The sequence below is a fragment of the Eulemur rufifrons genome, chromosome 1 (assembly GCF_041146395.1).
Source record: "Eulemur rufifrons isolate Redbay chromosome 1, OSU_ERuf_1, whole genome shotgun sequence".
Taxonomy (NCBI): domain Eukaryota; kingdom Metazoa; phylum Chordata; class Mammalia; order Primates; family Lemuridae; genus Eulemur; species Eulemur rufifrons.
This window is the reverse complement of record NC_090983.1, coordinates 31073409-31094443: the sequence shown is the minus strand read 5'-3', so window position 1 is coordinate 31094443 and position 21035 is coordinate 31073409. Positions and strand designations below refer to the sequence as shown.

Genomic DNA, 21035 nt, shown 5'->3' with positions numbered 1-21035 from the left:
ACTGTTGATAGGAATATAAATTAGTACAACTTCTACGGAAAACAGTACAGATTCCTCAAAGAACTAAAAGTGGATCTACCATTCAAGCCAGCAATCCCACTACTGGGTATCTACCCAAAGGAAACAAAGTCATTATATCAAAAAGACACATGCATTTGTATGTTTATTGCAGCACAATTCACAGTTGCAAAGATATGGAATCAACCTAAGTGCCCATCAACTGTTGAGTGTATAAAGAAAATGTGGTGTCTGTATTTAGACACACACACACACACACACACACACACACAAACCCACACAATTCAGGCAATGGGTACACTAAAAGCCCTGACTTTACCATTATACAATTCATCCATGCAACAAAAAACCACTTGTACCCCCTACATCTATTGAAATGTTTAAAAAAAGAAAGAAAATGTATATATATAACATGGAGTATGACTCAGTGATGAGCAAGAATGAAATAATAACTTTTACAGCAACTTGGATGGAATTAGAGGCCACTATCCTAAGTGAAGTATCTCAGGAACTGAAAAATAAACGCCACATGTTCTCACTTATAAGTGGGAGCTAAACTATGACTACACAAAGGTATATAGAATGATAATAGTGAACATTGGAGACTGACAAGGGAGAAGGGTGGGAGAGGGTGAATGATGAAATATTATCTATGGGGAATAATTTACACTACTCAGGTGATGGGTACACCAAAAGACTTCACCACCATACAATATATACAAGTAATGGAATTCATTTAGGGTATACCCCCTAAATCTATTAAATTTTTTTAAAAAAAAAATTATTGCCCACACCAGTGTCACTGAGCTTTTCTCCTGGGTTTTCTTCTAGGAGTTTTAGTTTTAAGTCTGACCTTTAAGTCTTTAATGCATCTTGAGTTGACTTTTGTTTATGGTATTAAATTCATTCCTCTGCATGTGGCTATCCATTTTTCCCTGCACCATTTGTTGAAAAGACTATTCTTTTCTCATTGTGTATTCTTGGCACCCTTCTCAAAGATCAGTTGATCACATTTGTATGGTTTTATTTCTGGGCTGTGTATTCTGTTACACTGGTCTGTATGTCTGTTTTTATGCCAGTCCACACTGTTTTAATTACTACACCTTTGTAATATATTTTGAAATTAGAAAGTATGATACTTCCAGCTTTGTTCTTTCTCAAGATTTTTTTGACTATTTTAGAATCTTTTGTGGTACCATATAAATTTTAGGATTGTTTTTTCTACTTCTTTGAAAAATGCCATTAGAATTTTGATAGAGATCGCACTGAATTTAGATTGCTTTGGGTAGTAGGAACATTTTAACAATATTAAATCTTCAAATCCATGAACACAAGATATCCTTCCCTTTATTTTTTCTTCTTTAATTTGATTATCAATGTTTTTCAGTCCTCAGTGTTCAAGTCTTTCACCCCCTTTGTTCAGTTTATTTCTAATTATTTTATTCTTTTCAATGCTATTATAAATGAGAATTACTTCTTGATTTCTTTTTTTGGATAGTTGATTGTTAGTGTATAGAAATGCAACTAAATTTTGTATGTTGATTTTGCATCTTGCAACATTACTGAATTCATTTACTGGTTCTAACAGGATTTTTTTGTGTGGAGTCTTTAGGATTGTCTACATATAAAATCATGTCATCCATAAACGAAGATAATTTTACTTCTTCCTTTTTGATTTTTATTTGGATGCCTTTTATTTCTTTTTCTCACCTAATTGCCAAGTAGGCTTCTATGTTGTTCTTGCCACTATGTTCAATAGAAGTGGCAAGAGTGAGCGTTCTTGCCTTGTTCCTGATCTTAGAGGAAAAGTGTTCAGTTTTTCACTGTTGAGTAAGATGTTTATTGTGGGCTTTTCATATATGGCTTTTATGTATTTCTAGTTTGTTGAGGGTGTTTATCCTGAAAGGGTGTTGAATTTTGTCAAATGCTTTTTCTATATCTATTGATATAATTATGAGGTTTTTAACCTTCATACTGTTAATTTGGTATATCACATTAATTCTTTGAATGTAAATGGATTAAATTCCACAAAAAAAGACATAAAGTAACTGGATAGACACAAAAATAAGATCCAAGTATATTCTATGTACAAGAGACTCACTGTAGATTTAAGTATACATGTAGGTGGAAGGTGAAGGGATGGAAAAAGATATTTCATGCAAATGGAAACCAAAAGAGAGCAGGGGTGGCTATACTTATGTTAAAAAAATAAACTTTAAGTTAAAAACTGTAAAAAGATACAAAGAATGTCATTATATAATGATAAAGGATCAATACATGAAAAGGATATGACAATTGTAAATATATATGCAACTAAACCTTGGATAAGTGAAAAAAAGTAAAAGAAAAACAAAGGCAAGCACCAGTGAACAAGAGAGGTTACCCCTCCCTCTTCCCAGTGTTATTGAAGGACACTATGATTATCCTACATTTAAAATTTGAATGTTTTAAGTAAAGAGTAAGCTAAAGAGCAATAGCTCTGCTAGGCTGGTAGATTCCCAGAAGTTAGCAAATGGATATATCAAAAGCCTGACGTAGCCACATAAATAGAAGTACAGAAGAAAGATGATTAACCTGTGGCAAAAGTCTTAACAGTAAATCTTTATTTCACACTTGTAGAATCTAAGACTTTAAAGATATTATGTATTTTAAAGTATAATATTATACTGTAGTTTGCTTTCTTAGTGGATTTCTTGAGAGATTTAAAAAAGACTGCATGAACGGTCCATTAATTAAATCTATTACTGATAATTTGTGGTAAGTTCTCAAATTTAATGCTAATTTGATTTCGTCTCCTTCTTTCCCTGCCACACTTTCTCTCTCTCTCTCACCCACATACACCCACACCAACATCCCTCTATATAAAAGAGCCCAATAGCTCTACAGTTCACAATGTTTAACAAAAATATCTTTTCACAGATCATAGTTAAGAATTTAATGTTTTTCTTGTACTTAAAAGTGTAAAGGAGCATTAAAATTTTTTAAATAAAAACTCATAAAAGGATCTAAGTCTTTTCTTTGGAAGTGTTACAAAAGAAATACCATATACCAGCAGTCCCCAATCTTTTTGGCACCAATGACCGGTTTCATGGAAGACAATTTTTCCACTGACTGTCGGGGAGGAGGAATAGGGGTGGATGGTTTAGGGATGATTAAAGTGCATTACATTTATTGTGCACTTTATTTCTATTATTATTACATTATTACATATTAATATCTAATGAAATAATTATACAACTCACCATAATACAGAATCAGTATGAGCCCTGAGCTTGTTTTCCTGCAACTAGACAGTCCCATTGAGAGGTGATGGGAGACAGTGACACCTAAAGCGTGTTGCTTATGGTCTACTCCATAATCTCGTTTTCATTGCTGTCACCCAGAAAACCCTGCTTCACAAAGATAGGATGTTGGAAATGAAAGCAGGCTTTTTGGTGCTTTTGTGGCAATCTCAGGATATTTCACCTTGACTCTAATCCAGAACATATGGATATTTGAAGTTGTCTCAAACATACTTTTAAGGCCACCATCATTTGCAATCTCAAGCAGTTGATCCTCTCTTCTAGCACAAAGTCGATTTACCTGACTTATTCACAAATGGGTCGCAGATCCACTTCTCCCAGTTCGGGGGTCTTTTGTGGTTGGGAAGTAATGTTCAAACTCTTTTGAAAGCTGAGATAGGTGATCATGCACCAGCTGGGAGAAAGAAGGCCCTGGCTCAGTCTCTTTCAAAATCTCTGCTAATGTTTAAAACCTGTCAAAAATCCCAGTGTTCACACGTTGCCCCCATAATTCCAGTTTGTCTTTGAATGCAGCCACTTTATGTGCTGACTTGAACACAGTTGTGGTTCTCCCCTGAAGTGACAGATTGAATTCGTTGAGCAGGTTGAATATGTCACAAAAGTAAGCAAGTTTTGTGTTGCTGAAATGTGCTGTCAGTGGTGACTGTTTTTCTAAAACAAACCTCTGGAGCAACTAGCCTAACTCAAAAACTCTGGCCAGTGATCTACCTTTAGAAAGGCATCTCACTTCCGTGTATAAGAGAAGACGGGCACTCTGCGTCCATCTCCTCACAGAGCTGCGCGAACAGATGTGAGTTAACGGCATGTACTTTAATGTGAGTGATGATTTTAATTGCATCCTGCAAAACGCTATTTAGTTCAGGTGATATATTTCGGCTAACCAGCATTTCTCTATGCATGACACAGAGCAGGGACTCATTCAGAAGCAACCTCCTTGATCCGAATAGTGAAACCAGAAAGCCGTTTCGTCACCGCAGCTGCTTTGTCCATGCATATACCAACACAAAATGACCAATGCAGTTTCCTGACATGTAATCATTCAAAGACTTGACTAGTTCTGCAACTGTGGTGTTGGTTGGCAACAAAAGTGCACATAACATATCCTGATGCACATCCTCCTGAAAAATATGTTGCACAAAAATAAGTATCGTTGCCTTATTGTTAACATCAGTAGATTCGTCAACCTGGACTGCATACCACGGTGTCTCATTAATCCTCTCTAACAATTGTGCCTCAGTATCTTCTGCTATTTCATTAATTCATCTAGTTATGGTGCTGGCTGAAAGAGGAACATGTGCCACCTTTTGAACTGCAGCCTCTCCTAAAAGTTCATGGCAAATGTCCTTAGCAGCAGGCAGAATCAGCTCTTCACCAAGGTAAAGGGCTTCTTAGCTTTAGCAATGTGGTTAGCCACTAAGAATGATGTTCTCGGTGCAGACACATTTGATGAAGTGGTGGCCTTCAATAATTGCTTCTGTTCTTCATGTTCAAAGTTTTTTTTGTTTCTTTGTTTTTTTAAAACTCCAAAGGCTTGTCTTTTAATGCAGGGTGCTTGGTCTCCATGTGGAGAAGCAATTTTGAAGGTTTCATGGATAGCTGGTCTCCACATATTATACAAAGTGGGCTTGGAGAATGTGAATCACCTGTTGCAATGAACCCATAATTTAAGTAGGACTCTTGGTGTTTTCTTTTAAATGCAGCTTTCATTTTGTTGGCAGTCTTAGAGTCTTGCTGTCTCATCATTGGGTCTTTCCCCCCTTTCCAAGAAGCTCTCCGGTGATGTTTGTTTTTTACTCATTGTTGCTAGGGTTAGCTTGTGGCCTTACCAAAACTGTGACTGAGACAAGTGTGCAGTGCGGGAAAGAGACATAACAGAAGTGGTAAATAAAATAACGGGCAGGGCACATGTGGACTAAACTAACTGTCAGATTCTGACTTAGAGGATGCCACCAGATGCAGCTATACAATTGAAGTACATCAACTCACTTGCCACTATAAAGCCTGCCACCAGATGTAGCTTAATTGTCACTTGCCACTCACTGATATGAGTCTGCAAGCCATTGATTTAGTATGGTCTCTGTGCAGTCAAACCTCTCTGCTAATGATAATCTGTATTTGCAGCTGCTCCCCAGCGCTAGTAACACCGCCTCAGCTCCACCTCAGATCATCAGGCATTAGATTCTCATAAGGAGCACAAACCTAGATTCCTTGCATGCAGTTTACAGTAGGGTTCGAGCTCCTATGAGAATCTAATGAGGCCGCTGATCTGACAGGAGGTGGAGCTCAGGCAGTGACGTGAACAATGGGGAGTGGCTGTAAATACAGATGAAGCTTAGCTCATTCTCCTACTGCTCACTTCCTAATGCACGGCCCACTTCCACAGGCTGCAGACAGATTGGTACTGGTCCGGGGCCCAGGGGTGAGGCACTGCAGCCTTATACTATACCAAAACTATAGTGAAATGCATAGTTATTCCCTAATAAAAATGAAATCCACTTAAAGCAAATTACTAATTTTCTTTTTGTGATATAGCCACCTTTATTTTAATTATCTTAATAAACAGACAAAAATAAAATTAGTTTCTTACCTAATGTTTCAATACTTTTAAGCTCTTCTTCAGATTTATTTGAGCTTTCAAGTACCTCACTCACATTAGTTTCCTAGAAGTAAAAAAAAAGGGAAATATATTGCAGAAAATGTTTAAAGATTGCCAACATTTTTCTCTTCCATCATAACTTCTTTAAATACAATACACTTTTCCTCCCCAAATTGGCAGAAGACAAGAAAGAGATGGGATTTTTGAGAAAAACAATCCAAAAAGCACTATTTTAAGGAGAAACATACCCTAGCTAGGAGTTGATGTTCCAGAGAAAGGATATCCAATTATGGACAGAGTATTTGAATGATGACTATGTGGGAGATAAACATTATAAGATAAATTACATAATATTGTAATTTCAGGGGGCATGATAGGACACTTCTAGGAAACAGATAACTTTTTAATTGAAATACATTAGTGAAAAGGAGTGAAGTTGGGGGTGGGGTGCGGAGGTGGCGGCAGTGGTGCTGACAATGAGCTTTCCTGGAGGCATTTTTGGTCCAATTCATGAGATTGATATTGGCCTTAATGATGGAGAAACCAGGAAAATGGCAGAAATGAAAACTGAAGATGGCAAAGTAGAAAAACATTATCTTTTCTATGATGGAGAATCTGTTTCAGGGAAGGTAAAACTAACCTTTAAGCAATCTGGAAAGAGGCTGGAGCACCAAGGAATTAGAATAAAATTTGTAGGTCAAATTGAACTTTTCAAGGACAAGAGTAATACTCACGAATTTGCAAACCTAGTGAAAGAACTAGCCCTACCTGGAGAACTGACTCAGAGCAGAAGTTATAATTTTGAATTTATGCAAGTTGCAAAGCCATATGAATCTTACATTGGTGCCAATGTCCACTTCAGGTATTTCAAGTGACAATAGTACGAAGACTGACAGACTTGGTAAAAGAATATGATCTTATTCTTCACCAGCTTGCCACCTATCCTGATGTTAACAACTCTATTAAGACAAAAATGGGCACTGAAGATTGTCTACATAAAGAATTTGAATATAATAAATCAAAGTATCATTTAAAGGATGTGATTATTGGAAAAATTTACTTGTTAGTAAGAATAAAAATATAACATATGGAGTTACAACTGATCAAAAAAGAGGTCACAGGAATTGGACCCAGTGCCACAACAGAAACAGAAACAATTGTCAAATATGAAATAATGGATGGTGCACAAGTAAAAGGTGAATCAACTCCAAAAAGACTATTTTTAGCAGGATATGACCCAACTCCAACAATGAGAGATGTGAACAAAAAATTTTCAGTAAGGTACTTTTTGAATTTAGTGCTTGTTGATGAGGAAGACAGAAGATACTTCAAGCAGCAGGAGATCATTTTATGGAGAAAAGCTCCTGAAAAACTGAGGAAACAGAGAACAAACTTTTAGCAGCAATCTCAATCTCCAGAATCACAGGCATCTGTTAAACAGCCTGAAATGTGAACTGAATAGGAGAAAAAAAGAAAAACAAAAAACTCCTATAACCATTGAGATTAAGTTCAGCAGGTTAAAGATGGTTGTAGCACATAAGGAGGAAAAAGGCCAAAACTCCACATATATTAGTCTTCCTTTATATTATACAGTGCTGCATTTATTTTATGATATAACAAACTGTTCTTCATGTATATACATTTAAAAAGTGCTTTCTTTGAAACACTGGAACTTTCTTAAGCTGCCTTTTATTTTTACTGCACACTTTGATTTGATGATAAGCACTCATATATGCATCAGCATAAACATTAAAGATTTTCATGTGAGTAGGCTGGTACTTGTAATTTTGCTTTTTTCTGCATAATGGTAATTAGAAATTCTTTTCTTCTCCCTTTTTATGCTAATGATTACCTCTTATTCTCTACATGCAAAAAATTAAATATTTTGTGTTCAAATAAAATTAGAAAACCTGAATGGCCCTTACATCCTGCAAAGATTTAAAACATGGCATCTCAATACTTTTGAGAACTACATTTGTTTTACACATGTGTTTGAGAAATGCAGACAGAATGTCTCGCTGTGGGTGCTTCTGAGTACCATTTCACGGCTTCCTGAATTTTATCCTCTTTGAAGTCTCCTCTGGTGTGAATATAAATTTTTTTCCCTAAGGGATTATGTGGCATGTCACTGTGGCTGCCTTTTTATTTTATTTTATTTTTTTGCCATATTAAGTCACTGTTTTGCTACTACTTTCCAGTAGTACCACTGTATGTTTTTCTGCAATGTGGAGGTAACTTACGTAAGCATTTTAGAATTTGTTAAAACTATTTAATTTTTCTATAAATACTTTGAAACATACATATATTTCAACTTAAGGAATCTTTTTGCCATGGGAATGAAAATATCATTTTCTTAACTTCACAAATTTATTCTCTTTACTTTTCAGGGGAAAATCTGGGGAGGGGGATTCAGGGGGACCTGTGAAGCATGTAGTTATCTAAATCTGGCCAACTTCATGTTTATTAAACTGGAACTTTGGCTAGTTCAAACTCACATTTAAACTGCACCCAGGCTTTTAATTTTTTAAACACTAAATTCAAGTCATTTGTTTAGAAGTTTCTAAAAAAGGTTGCAGGCATCCGTTCATATGCATGGAGTCTGATCTCAAATACCCTAAATGTGGAGTGTGGGAACCAAAATGAAGCCTGCTGTATGGAAAATACTTTAACTTATGGTTCATTGGTTTTTGTACCAATATTTTTTATACATTTCAGCATCAGTTAACCTTACTTTATGAGTAAGCTAAATAATCCAAATTACATTTCTTTAATACTGTTTTACTACTATGGCACTTTGATAAAATGGTCAGTAACCAGCTTCTTTACTGGCAAAAACTTCCATGTACCATGTGCTGGAACATCTATTTTAAATGTAGATGTCTATGAATAGTAATGTTTTCCTTCACATAAGTGCCTACTCAGAGTTACAAAATTTTAAAATGCCAAATATTTTAATGGTCACTTGCATGTAGTAATCTAGAAAATATTCAAAGAGATTTTGAAAACCAATTGTATTTAACCAGCCTCAAATTTTGCAACATGATGCACAATAAAGAATTTGAAACAGAAAGAAAAAGAAATACATTATGGCATATGACTTAAAAAGTTATGTATATATATACAAAATTCCAAGGAGAATTATAAGGTAAAGTAATCACTGGGCTCTTATACTAATCTTCTGATAATAACCCAAGTTCATAGTCCCTTTAATGAAGAGTCCCCTAAAATACTAATTCTGCGTTAACGAATACTAATCAATTCATCTTATAACAGCACACCTCTGCCCAAATACCACAGAGGCAACAAAAGATATGAAAATTAAAATTTGTTATGACTACCATTTTAGGACTATGATCTTAGTCAATGTTTTATCTATCTACTGAGAGAACTATGAATCCTTTATTTCTAGGTCAAAATGTATAGGTTAGATTATATTTCTAAATATTAAACCTTACTCATATATCTGGTAAGGGTCTAATGTCCAGAATATATAAAGAACTCTTACAACTAAATAATAAAAAGATAAATAACCCAATTTAAAAATTGGCAAGGGAATTGAATAAATATTTATCCAAAGAAGATATAAAAATGACCAGTAAAACACATGAAAAGATGCTCACATCATTAGTCATTAGGGAAATGCAAATCAAAACCATAATGAGACACCACTTCAAACGATGAAGGTGGCTACAATAATAATTTTTAACAACTAAAAATGACAAGTATTAGTGAATATTTGGAATCCTTATACATTGCTGGACAGAATGTAAGATGATGCAGGTACTATGGAAAACAGTTTGGAAGTTCCTCATAAATTTAAACAGGGAATACCATATAATCCATCTTCCACTCCTAGGTATATACACAAGAGAATTAAAAACATATGTTCACATAAAAACTTGCACATGAATGTTAATACCAGCATATTCATAATAGCTTAAAAGTAGAAACAACCCCAAATAATGGAATGTTATTTGGAGATTTAAAAAATGAAGTACTTCCACGTGCAGACATTGGGTGTTGAGATCAAAAAAGAAAAAAAAAAAAAAATGAAGTACTGATACATGCTACAACAGGGATGAACCTTGAAAACATTGTGGTAAGCGAAAGAATCAAGTCACAAAGAACAATATATTGTATGATTCCATTTATATGAAATGTCTAGAATAGACAAATCTATAGAGGACAGAAAGTACGCTAATTATTGCCTAAAACTGCGGAGGGATGAGAAAATTAGTGTTGGCTAAAGGTTGCGGGGTGGCTTTTGAGGGTAATAAAAATGTTCTAAAATTGATTATGGTGATGGATACACAACTCAGTGAACATACTACAGACCACTGAGTTGTACAATTTAAATGGGTCAATTGTGTGGTATTATATCTTAATAAAGCTGTTAAAAAATTAAACTTATGAATTATCAATATGCATTGAATGGTGCATTATCAAAATAGGAAAGTGCATGAACCATGAATAGTGTTTTATATACAGAGAACAAAAAAGCAATTATCTGATCACCACTCTTAATTAGCATAATCTCTTTCTTAATAAAAAGTATGAAAAGCTATATATAGGAGAATGTATTAAGTCGATTACCTTAGAATCTTTATGTCCCAATTTTGGGGTAAGAATGCTTTCTAAATAGCCAGCTTTTTCTATCCATGTATTCAGATTTCTATATTCTTTTTTCATCTTTTCTAATCTAAAGAAAGAAATCAGTTATGGATGAAGAAAGCATTTACTGACAGAAGAATATATATATAATTCACAGTATATATATAATTCACAGAAGAATACATACAGTATGATCCATTTATAAAAAGTTCTAAAAGAGAAAAACCAACAATATATTGTCTAGGGATACAGTCAAAGAAAAAGGAATGATTACAACAAAAATCAAGGTAGTAGTTACCCAAGGACAGTTCGGTAGAGGGATGTAATCTCACAAGAGTACACATAACACATTACTGTTATTAATGGTGCTGTATTTCTTAACATGAATCATAAATATGTAGGCAATGGCCTTCTTATTACTTAAGCTATATATACATGTTTTAGAAGTTATTCAATTACTCTTGGTATTTAAAATATATGTCTAGTCAATTTGGGCTGCTACAACAGAATACTATAGACTGAGTGACTTAAACAACAGACATTTACTTCTCCCAGTTCTGGAGGCTGGGAAGTCCAAGCTCAAGATGCCAGCAGATCCAGTGTCTGGTGAGAGTAGACTTCCTGCTTTGCAGATGTCCTTCTTCTCATTACCTCATATAGTAGAGACAGATGGATCATATGTCTCTTCCTCTTTTCATAAAGGCATTAATCCCATCATGAGGGTCCCACCCTCAAGACCTAATCTAGCCCTAATTATCTCCCAAAGGCTCCACCTCCAAATACCATCACACTGGGGATATTAGGGTGTTAACATATAAATTTCGAGGGGGGGACATAAATCTTCAGTCCATAACACTATATGTAAATATTTCATAAATTATTCAGTACATGTATGCTATCTTCCACAATAAAAAAGTGGGAAAAGAAGAATTTATCTCCTAATCCAAGAAATTTCAAAAAGCTTGAATAATCTAAAAATATAATTAATAAGGATTAAATGGAAAAGAGGGTATGTTTCCCAATTCATTTCATGGGAACATTATGAAACAGAAAACCTCAACAAATAAGTAATGAGACTGAATCAGTACAAAAAGTCTCCCAACAAAGAAAAGTGCAGAATCTACTGAATTCTGCTGAATCTTTAAAGAAGAATTAATACCAATTTCTCTCAAAATATTCCAAAACATGGAATCTTAAGGAATTCTCCCTAACTTATTCTATGAGGCCAGCATAACCCTGAGACCAGAACCAAACAAGGATACAACAAAAGAAGAAAATTATGGTCCAATATCCCTGAACATAGATGCAAAAATCCTCAACAAAATACTAGCAAACTGAATCCAACAACACATCAAAAAGATAATCCCATGATCAAGTGGGATATATCCCAGGAATGCAAGGATGATTCAACATACACAAATTAACAAACATCATATATCACATATATCAATAAAATGAAGGATAAAAGCCATATGATCATATTAGATGGAAAGCTTTTGATAAAATCTAACATCGTTTCATGGTAAAAACTCTTAATAAATTAGGTATAGAAGGAAAGTACCTCAACATAATGAAGGCCATATATGACAAACCCACAACTAACATACTGAATGGTGAAAAGCTAAAAGCTTTTCCTCTAAGAACTGGAACAAGACAAGAATGCCCACTCTCACCATTCTTATTCAACATAGTACTAGAAGACCTAGCCAGAGCAATGAGGCAAGAGAAAGAAATAAAAGACATCCAGATTGGAAAGAAGTAGTCAAATTGTCCTTGTTCACAGATGATATGATCTTATATGCAGAAAAACCTAAAGTCACTACTAAAAATTTCTTAGAACTGATAAATGAATTCAGTAAGATTATAGGATACAAAGTTAATATACAAAAATCAATAGTGTTTTTATAAACAATGAGCTATCTGAAAAAGAAATCAAGAAGGCAATCCCATTAACAATAGCTACCCAAAAAATATCTGGGAATAAATTTAACCAAGGAGGTGAAAGGCCTCTACAAGGAAAAGTACAAAACACAGATGAAAAAAATTGAAGAAGACACAAACAAATGGAAAGATATCCCATGCTCATGGATCAGAAGAATTAATATTGTTAAAATGATAATACTACCCAAAGCAATCTACATATTCAATGCAATCCCTATCAAAATACTAATGACATTCTTCACAGAAATAGAAAAAATAATCCTAAAATTTGTATGGAACCACAAAAGACTCCAAATAGCCAAAGCAATCCTGAGCAAAATGAACAACCACTACCAGACCTCAAAATGTACTACAAAGTTTTAGTAATCAAAGCAACATGGTACTGGCTTAAAAACGGACAAATAAACCAATGAAACAGAATACAGAACACAGAAATTAATCAACGTATCTACAGCCAACAGATTTTTTACAAAAGTACCAACAACACTCATTGGGGGAAGGACAGTTTCTTTAATAAATGGTGATGGGAAAAGTGGATCTCCATATGCAGAAGAATGACCCTAGACCCCTACTCTCACTCAATACAAAAATCAACTCAATTTTTTCAAGAACCTCCATACTGTTGTCCATAACAGTTTTACTAATTTACATTCCCACCAATTCCCACCTCTTTCTCCATATCCTCACCAGCATGTTATTTTTGTCTTTTTGATAACAGTCATTCTAACTGAGGTAAAGTCATATCTCACTGTGGTTTTGATTTGCAGTTACCTGATGACTAATACTATAGATGATTTATTCATACACCTTTTGACCATTTGTATGTATATATGTACATACATATGTATGTATGTAGTTATTTATCAGAGATAGGGTCTCACACTGTCACCCAAGCTGGAGTGCAGTGGTGGGATCATAGCTCACTGCAACTTCAAACTCCTAAGCTAAAGCAATCCTCTTGCTTCAGCTTCCCAAGTAGCTGAGACTACAAGTGTGGGCCATCACACCCAGCTAATTTTTTTATTTTTTGTAGATATAGGATCTTGCTGTGTTGCCCAGGCTGGTCTTGAACTCCTGGCCTCAAACGATCCTCCTTCCTTGGCCACCCAAAGTGCTAGGATTATAGGCGTGAGCCAACACACCTAGCCTTGTATGTCTTCTTTTGAGAAATGTCTATTCAGATCTTTTGCCCATTTTCTAATTAGATTATTTGGCTTTTTGCTATTGAGTTTTTTGAGTTCTTTAATATTCTATCAAAGACTAGGGAGAGTAGGAGGAAGAGGAGGTTAATGAGTACAAAGTTACAGTTAGGAGAAATATGTTCTGTTGTTCTATTGCACAGAAGGGCAACTATAGTCAACAATAATGTACTGTATATTTCAAAATAGCTAGAAAAGAGGATTTTTGAATGTTCTCACCACAAAGGTATGACAAGTGTTTGAGATAATGAATATGCTATTTATCCTGATTTGATCATTACACAAAGCATACATGTATCAATGCATCAGACTGTACTCCATAAATGTAAAATTGTTATGTGTCAATTAAAACAAAATTACATTTAAAAATTCCCATTGGCCGGGCGCGGTGGCTCACGCCTGTAATCCTAGCACTCTGGGAGGCCGAGGCGGGTGGATTGCTCAAGGTCAGGAGTTCGAGACCAGCCTGAGCGAGACCCCGTCTCTACTAAAAATAGAAAGACATTATATGGACAACTAAAAATCTATATAGAAAAAATTAGCCGGGCATAGTGGCGCATGCCTGTAGTCCCAGCTACTCGGGAGGCTGAGGCAGTAGGATCGCTTAAGCCGAGGAGTCTGAGGTTGCTGTGAGCTAAGCTGACGCCACGGCACTCACTCTAGCCTGGGCAACAAAGTGAGACTCTGTCTCAACAAAAAAAAAAAAAAAAAAAAAAAAAAAAATTCCCATCCCTGTTATACATTACCCACATAATGCCCTTCTCTTTTGTGTGTGTTTTTGAGATTTGCCTGCTGGCCTTGAAGAAGCAAACTGCTATGCCATGATAGGGCCACATAGTTAGGATCTGAGAGTGACCTGCAGAAGCTGAAGGCCAGCAAAAAGAAAAGGAGCCGCTGTAGGCCCTACAATCACAAGAAACTGAATTTTTCCAACAATCTGAATGAACTTGAAAGAGGATCCCTCCAAATGATAATGCTGCTGGCCAACACCTTGATTTTAGCCTTGTGAAATCTGTGAACAGAAAATCCATTCACACTCTTCCCCGACTTCTGACCTACTCTGAGAAAAAAGTTGATGTTGTTTTAAACAATTAAGTTTGTGATAATTTTTAAGCAGCAAAAGTAATATACCTAATGACCATTAATAAATGAAAATTAAATTACAGCATATTCATAAAATGGAATGCCATGAAACAGCATAGATGAATTTTACAAACAAATTGTGAGTAATGTAAGCAAAAATAAATAATGTATTATTTAAGCATTCTACATAAATGATCTTTTTAAAAAGCAATTTTCAAAAGGTAAGAAATAAAAATAAAATTCATAGAAGTAGTTAACTTCTGAGAAATAGACAAGAGGATGAGATAGGGGAGAAACTCATAAGTAGATACAAATTATCCATATTGTTTTGGGTTCTGGGTTAGGTTAGGTAAGGGTTGATGGCATTATATTATGCCATATATAATTTACATTAATATTAATATCATAGATAAATCTATTTTTTTATTAAATGGTATATTAAAAAGGTAATATAAACACCTAGAATAGCTTCCTATTTCTCTTAGAATAAAATCCAAATATGGTCTATAGGGCTCGGAATAATCTGGTCTCTACCCATCCTGTCTCAATCCACTTTCCCCCCTGCTTCCTACTCCATCTATAATGGCTTGATTCTTCTTCTAGGCATATGCCAAACTTTTTTTTATCTTACTATCTAAGTTACTTTTTATCTTACTATCTAACTATTTAACTATCTACTATCTTACTATCTAGCTTTCACACATATTCACACAGTAATTCCCCACCTCTGGATCTTTGGTATGCTAATTCTTCTTCCGTTAATGTTAATCAAATGTCTCCTCTGACAATTCTTATAAAAATTAGTCACCTTTATTTTTCTACCATCTTTTTAATACTTTCATAATTTATTTCTTAATTTATAATTTAATATATATTTGTTTACTTTTTTCTGTCTCTACTCAATATACTCTAAGTGCTTTGAGGAAAAATACTATGATTTTTAAAATCACCATTGTATATGGTGGTACCTAGAGTAGTGTCTGGCATATACTAGGTATTCAATAAATGTTTGTTGAATGGATAAAACAGACTAGAGGAGAAAACGGTTCCTTGGTCGTTCAGCTTATGTTTATGAATTATTTATGAATCTGAGAAAAAAATATATACACATACACACATTATTTTTTAAATGGTCAGGAGTCCTGCTTCTGGACTAGGTTACTTCAGATCAGTCACCTCACCGCACACTTAAAAAAGCTGTACAAATATTTTTTAAAATTTTGCTTGAAAGTATCAGTGAGTTATAAAGGCAGCAAGGATTTACAGATCCAAGATTCCAGATAGAAACAAAGTCCATAGGCATTGTGCCCATCATTTGGGGCACATTTTTCCTTCAAAGCATTTGTGCCTTGAGGTGGCCAAGAGTTTAAGAAGCTGAGCAGAGCTTTGAGATAGATAGCTATACAAGGATGAGAGAACAAAAACCAGAGTTCAGGGCTTTCTAAGGGTGAGAAACCCTGGCAAATAGCCAGACTTTCAGTTGGGACCCCAAAGGGCTATAAGAGAGTAAGTGCCTCTTTAAATGTTATGACCTAGTTGCCTCTTGTGCCTCACACCAGTTCCAGTTCTGACACTAGGAATAAGAGTTAACCAGAAAAAGACTAACCCCCCCCCCCAACCCCCGCCACAGGAACTAAAGCCAAGCTTCAAATCATTTCAATTTCAATTGAATTAAGGTGATCAGAGCTTGCTAGTGCTGTAACCCTAGCTGGTTACCAGATGTAAATGTATACCTTTACTATATAAATTTATAATCAAGAGCCTAAAATTAGTTCTATAAATTTTCAAGTACAATGTCTGGTACTCAGTCAAAACAACTAGGGATATGAGAATATAAGATTTGACTGAAAACCAAGAGAAAAAACCAACAATAGAAACAGACTTACAAAAGATCCAGAAAATGGAACGATCAGACTTGAACTTTAAAATAGCAATAACTGCTATGGACTGAAATGTTTGGGTACCCCAAAATTCATATGTTGAAGCCTTAATCCCCTCTGTGATGATACTTGGAGGTGAGGATTTTGAAAGGTAATTGGGTCAGGAGGGTAGAGCCCTCATGAATAGGATTAGTGCCCTTATGGTAAGAGACATGATAGAGATGATCTCTCTCAACCATGTGATGATACAGCAAAAAGGCAGCCATTTGCAAACTGGGTAAAGGGCCCTCAGCAGGAACCAAATCAGCCAGCATCCAGATCTTGGACTTCCCAGCCTCCAAAACTATGAGCCATTCAGTCTATGGTATTTCTTATAGCAGCCTTAGCTGACTAAAATAATGATTAGTATGTCCAAAGAATTAAAAGACAAGGCTGTGGATTTTGGCAGAGAAGTGGAAACTATAAAAATGAAGAGAAATTCCAAAACTGACAAAGAAAATAACTGAGATTAAGAATTCAATTAGTTTAACAGCAGATCAGAAACAAAGAAGAAAGAACCAGTGTACCAGAATATAAATCAGAGAAAAAAACATGGAGAAAAAAGGAGGCGAAATATAGAAAAAAGCATAAGAGACCTATATAATACCTTGTTGAATAAGGAAACAGAGCAAGTATTATGCTTTCTCCTTTACAAATGAGTTTTCACCTCATTTTTTGTCATAACACTGACTTTTCAAACAAAATACCTAAATTTGATAAGTAAAAATCAGGAATAATCTCTGAACTCATGAAATAGCACCATAATGAAAGTTTCTGGACTAACAGCAAGCCCATGTCTCAAGGGAGAAATTAACAGATTATACAAATAACCTGTAAGATGAAAACATATACTTTTTTACCTTTCCCGAGGTGGTTGCTGAAGTTTTTCAAGTTTTACTACAGATGGCTGGTTGGAGGAGCGCACAGTTTGAGTCCCAACAGTAACATTCAAGTCTGGGGATAAGAATGCTGGATATTCTATTGGCTGTGGCATAATAACATTTCTGCAAAATAGAGATAAAATTAAATATTGAAATTATACAGAAGTCCACTTCTAAAATCAGTAGCAACTATCACTTTTGAATCCTTCTCTCTTTTACACTTTTAGCTTACCTATCTACCTTGGGCCATCAGAAGACAGAACTAGGAAGGAAGGTAAGAGTCAGATACCCAGAGAAATACTCCTTTGATTATCCTCACTACTAAGGTCATAGGCAGCAAGATGGGAAAGGAGAGAAGGATCTGAAGTTCTAATGAGCAGTAGAAAATATTTGAGCGCAGACCTCTCTCCCGATCTTTAGACTCAAATCTCTATCTCCTGAGTATTTCATTTTTTTAATCTATTAATTCTTTGGTATGTATTGTGTGCCAGGCACTGTGTTAATATGGCTATGTATATTTTCTCATTCACTTTTCACAGCAAACCTATGAAATGAGAATTATTAGATCCCAATTTAAATGTAAGAAAGCTGGCCAGAAGCATTGGCTCATGCCTGTAATGCTAGCACTCTGGAAGGCCAGGAGTTTGAGACCAGCCTGAGCAAGAGCAAGACCCCGTCTCTATTAAAAATAGAAAAAATCAGCCAAGAGTGGTGACATATGCCTATACTCCCAGGTACTCAGGAGGCTGAAGCAGGAAGATCGCTTGAGCCCAGGAGTTTGAGGTTGTGGTGAGCTATGATGATGCCATTACACTCTAGCCAGGGTGACAGAGTGAGAGCATCTCAAAAAAATATATATATATATACACACATACACACACACACACACACACACACACACACATATAAAAGAAAGCTAGGGTTAAAGGGATTAAACAACTCCCCCCTCCAAGCTCTTATAGCTGGTAAGTGGCAGAGCTAACATTTGAACACAGTCTCTTTGACTATAAAACTCATATTCTTAAACACTACTCCATACTATGCATAGTGGTAAGCACCTTAAACTCAACATGTCCAAACTAGCACTCACCATTTTCCCATTTTCCAAATATGCTCTTTTCTCAGTATTCCCTGGTTTAGGAAATAACTGCACCAGATATATACCTAGAGGGCTATAAATGTGAATAACATCTTTCTCTCCTCCCTCTCCCCTTTCTGTCATCTTCTATCTCTAATCAGTCACTTCCTAACTGCAGGAGACATGATTAAACATTCTAAATATTTCACAAATTAATTTGTTCCTCTGTTCCACTGTATTAGTTACGGTTGTCCATAGAAATAGAACCAACAGGATATACATTATAAAGAAAGAGATTTATTATAAGGAATTGGCACATGCAATTATGGAGGCTGCTAAGTCCCAAGATCTGCACAGTTAGTCAGCAAGCTGGAGATCCAGGAGAGCCAATGGTATAATTCTAGTCTAAGTACAAAGGCCTGAGAATCAGGAGAGCCAATAGTGTAGTTCCAGTTCAAAGGCTGGCAGGCTGGAGACCAAGGAAGAGTTGACACTTCAGTTTGAGTCCAAAGGCAGGAAAAAGTTGATGTCCCAGCTTGAAGGTAGTCATGCAGGAGGAATTCTCTCTTATTTGCAGGAGAGTCAGTCTTTTCATTGTATTTAATTGATTGGATGAAGCCTGCCCACCTTAGGGAGAACAATCTGCTTTACTCAGTCTACCAATTTAAATGTTAATCTCATCCAAAAATGCCCTCCTCCCAAAATGATTTTTGACCAATATCTGGGCACCTTATGGCCAGTCAAGTTGACTCATAAAATTAACCATCACAATTCCACTCTTTGTCAACTTGGCACCTATATTCATTTCTTTACACCATACTTAATCACCAAATGAAGACAATAACAAGGTCTTTGTTCTCCCTAACATGACAACAACTATCCTGCATACAACCAAAAACACACTAACTCCTTTCCCAGAAAAGGAGATTAAGTTCTTGAGTGATGTTTACTTTTCTCCTTGATATCTCAAAACATAAATATTGCAATGTAAAGTTAATAATACTTAAATAATATGATATAACTTCAATGCATCTTATGTTACATAAGGGGATAAGAGAGGGAAGAAAACAAAGATCTTTGCACATATACACACACAAAAATATATTCATAACAACATAAGGAGAAAATACTCATGACAATTACAGTCCTTATTTCTGAAACTGGTCACATGGTGATAGCTTGCATTTATAACTATCTCTACCCATTCTGTATTTCCTTTGCCTTCAGCATTAACCTCAGCTGGTCATGGTTCTTCACCTGATGTCATGATCCAAACGTTCATTCCTTAAGTGTCTAGGTCATGAGTAGTCCTACCTATATTGGGCTGTTGTAGTTTTCCATTGAAACCTTAATCACAGGGGATGGTAATATTAAGAGATGCCCTACGGGATCTCCTATATTCCAGATACATTCTTCTTTTCTTCCATTGTGCAGTAACAGTTCAATTTCCCCTTGGTGGTTAGGATCAATCACCCAGCCAATGTAGTAATTCCCTTCTTTACCTGTCGATTCAGAGGCATGAGGAACCCATAGTGGCAAGGTGGCAGTCATAACTTCCAATTCAGAGGAATCGTTGCATGTCCTAGTGGAAGCATTCCTCCCTTTGGAACTAAGACTTGTAGCCCAGAAGAAGATAAAATTGCAGGAAAAGAGACCAAAAATTTTGTTACTAGATCATTAGGAGTAATAGGGAGTGGTACAACTCCCATTTCACCTCTTGATTTATGGACCCCTGAATCCTGGTTATGGGAGAAAAAAACACAATATATTGGTCACTGATTCAGAGCATATACAACCTTCTGGAGAACTTTGCTCCAGCTCTGCAAGCCACCTAGCTAGAGCTATAACTGAGTCTTCAAAAGGCTGGACATTCCACAGTTCTACTCAGCTGCTTCAGGATAGTGGAGAACATGGTTAAGACCAATGAATTTCATGATCATGGGCCCACTGCTGCACTTCTTTCATTGTGAAGTGAGTTCCTTGGTCAGAAGCAATGCTGTGTGGAATACTATGATAATGAGTAAGCATTCTGTAAGTCCATGGATAGTAGTTTTAGTAGAAGCATTGCATGTAGGAAAGGCAAATCTGTATCCAGAGTAAGATCAGGCTTGATCACATAATACCATTTCCATTTGATGATGGAGTACTGCTGTGCATGCCCAATTTTATGGCTTGGTAGGTCAGATAACACCCAGTTCATGATGAACAACTCAGGTTGCATGGCAACTTTGTGGGCCATGATTAAGCATTTAGTATCTACTAAGCCCAGTAGCAGGCCAAAGCTGTTTCTCAAAAGCAAAGTAGTTATCTGCAGGGAATAGCAGGGCTTTGCTCCAAAATCCTAATGGCCTTCACTGCAATTCACCTATAGGGGCCTCCCAAAGGCTCCAAACAGTATTTCTTCTGC

General features: G+C 35.8%; 1 protein-coding gene and 1 pseudogene across 1 annotated transcript in view; one reads left to right on the top strand and one right to left on the bottom strand.

The window, feature by feature from the left end:
* The window catches only part of C2CD6 (C2 calcium dependent domain containing 6), a 130660-nt gene that overhangs the window by 67133 nt on the left and 42492 nt on the right, over positions 1-21035 (bottom strand). The window contains exons 9-11 of the mRNA XM_069474219.1: positions 17530-17673; positions 10510-10615; positions 5908-5980 (exon numbers count right to left, since the gene is read on the bottom strand). Of these exons, the coding sequence (XP_069330320.1) occupies positions 5908-5980; positions 10510-10615; positions 17530-17673 (323 nt within the window). The remainder of the gene's footprint in view (positions 1-5907; positions 5981-10509; positions 10616-17529; positions 17674-21035) is intronic.
* LOC138383692 (vacuolar protein sorting-associated protein 26A pseudogene) lies at positions 6393-7369 on the top strand (annotated as a pseudogene).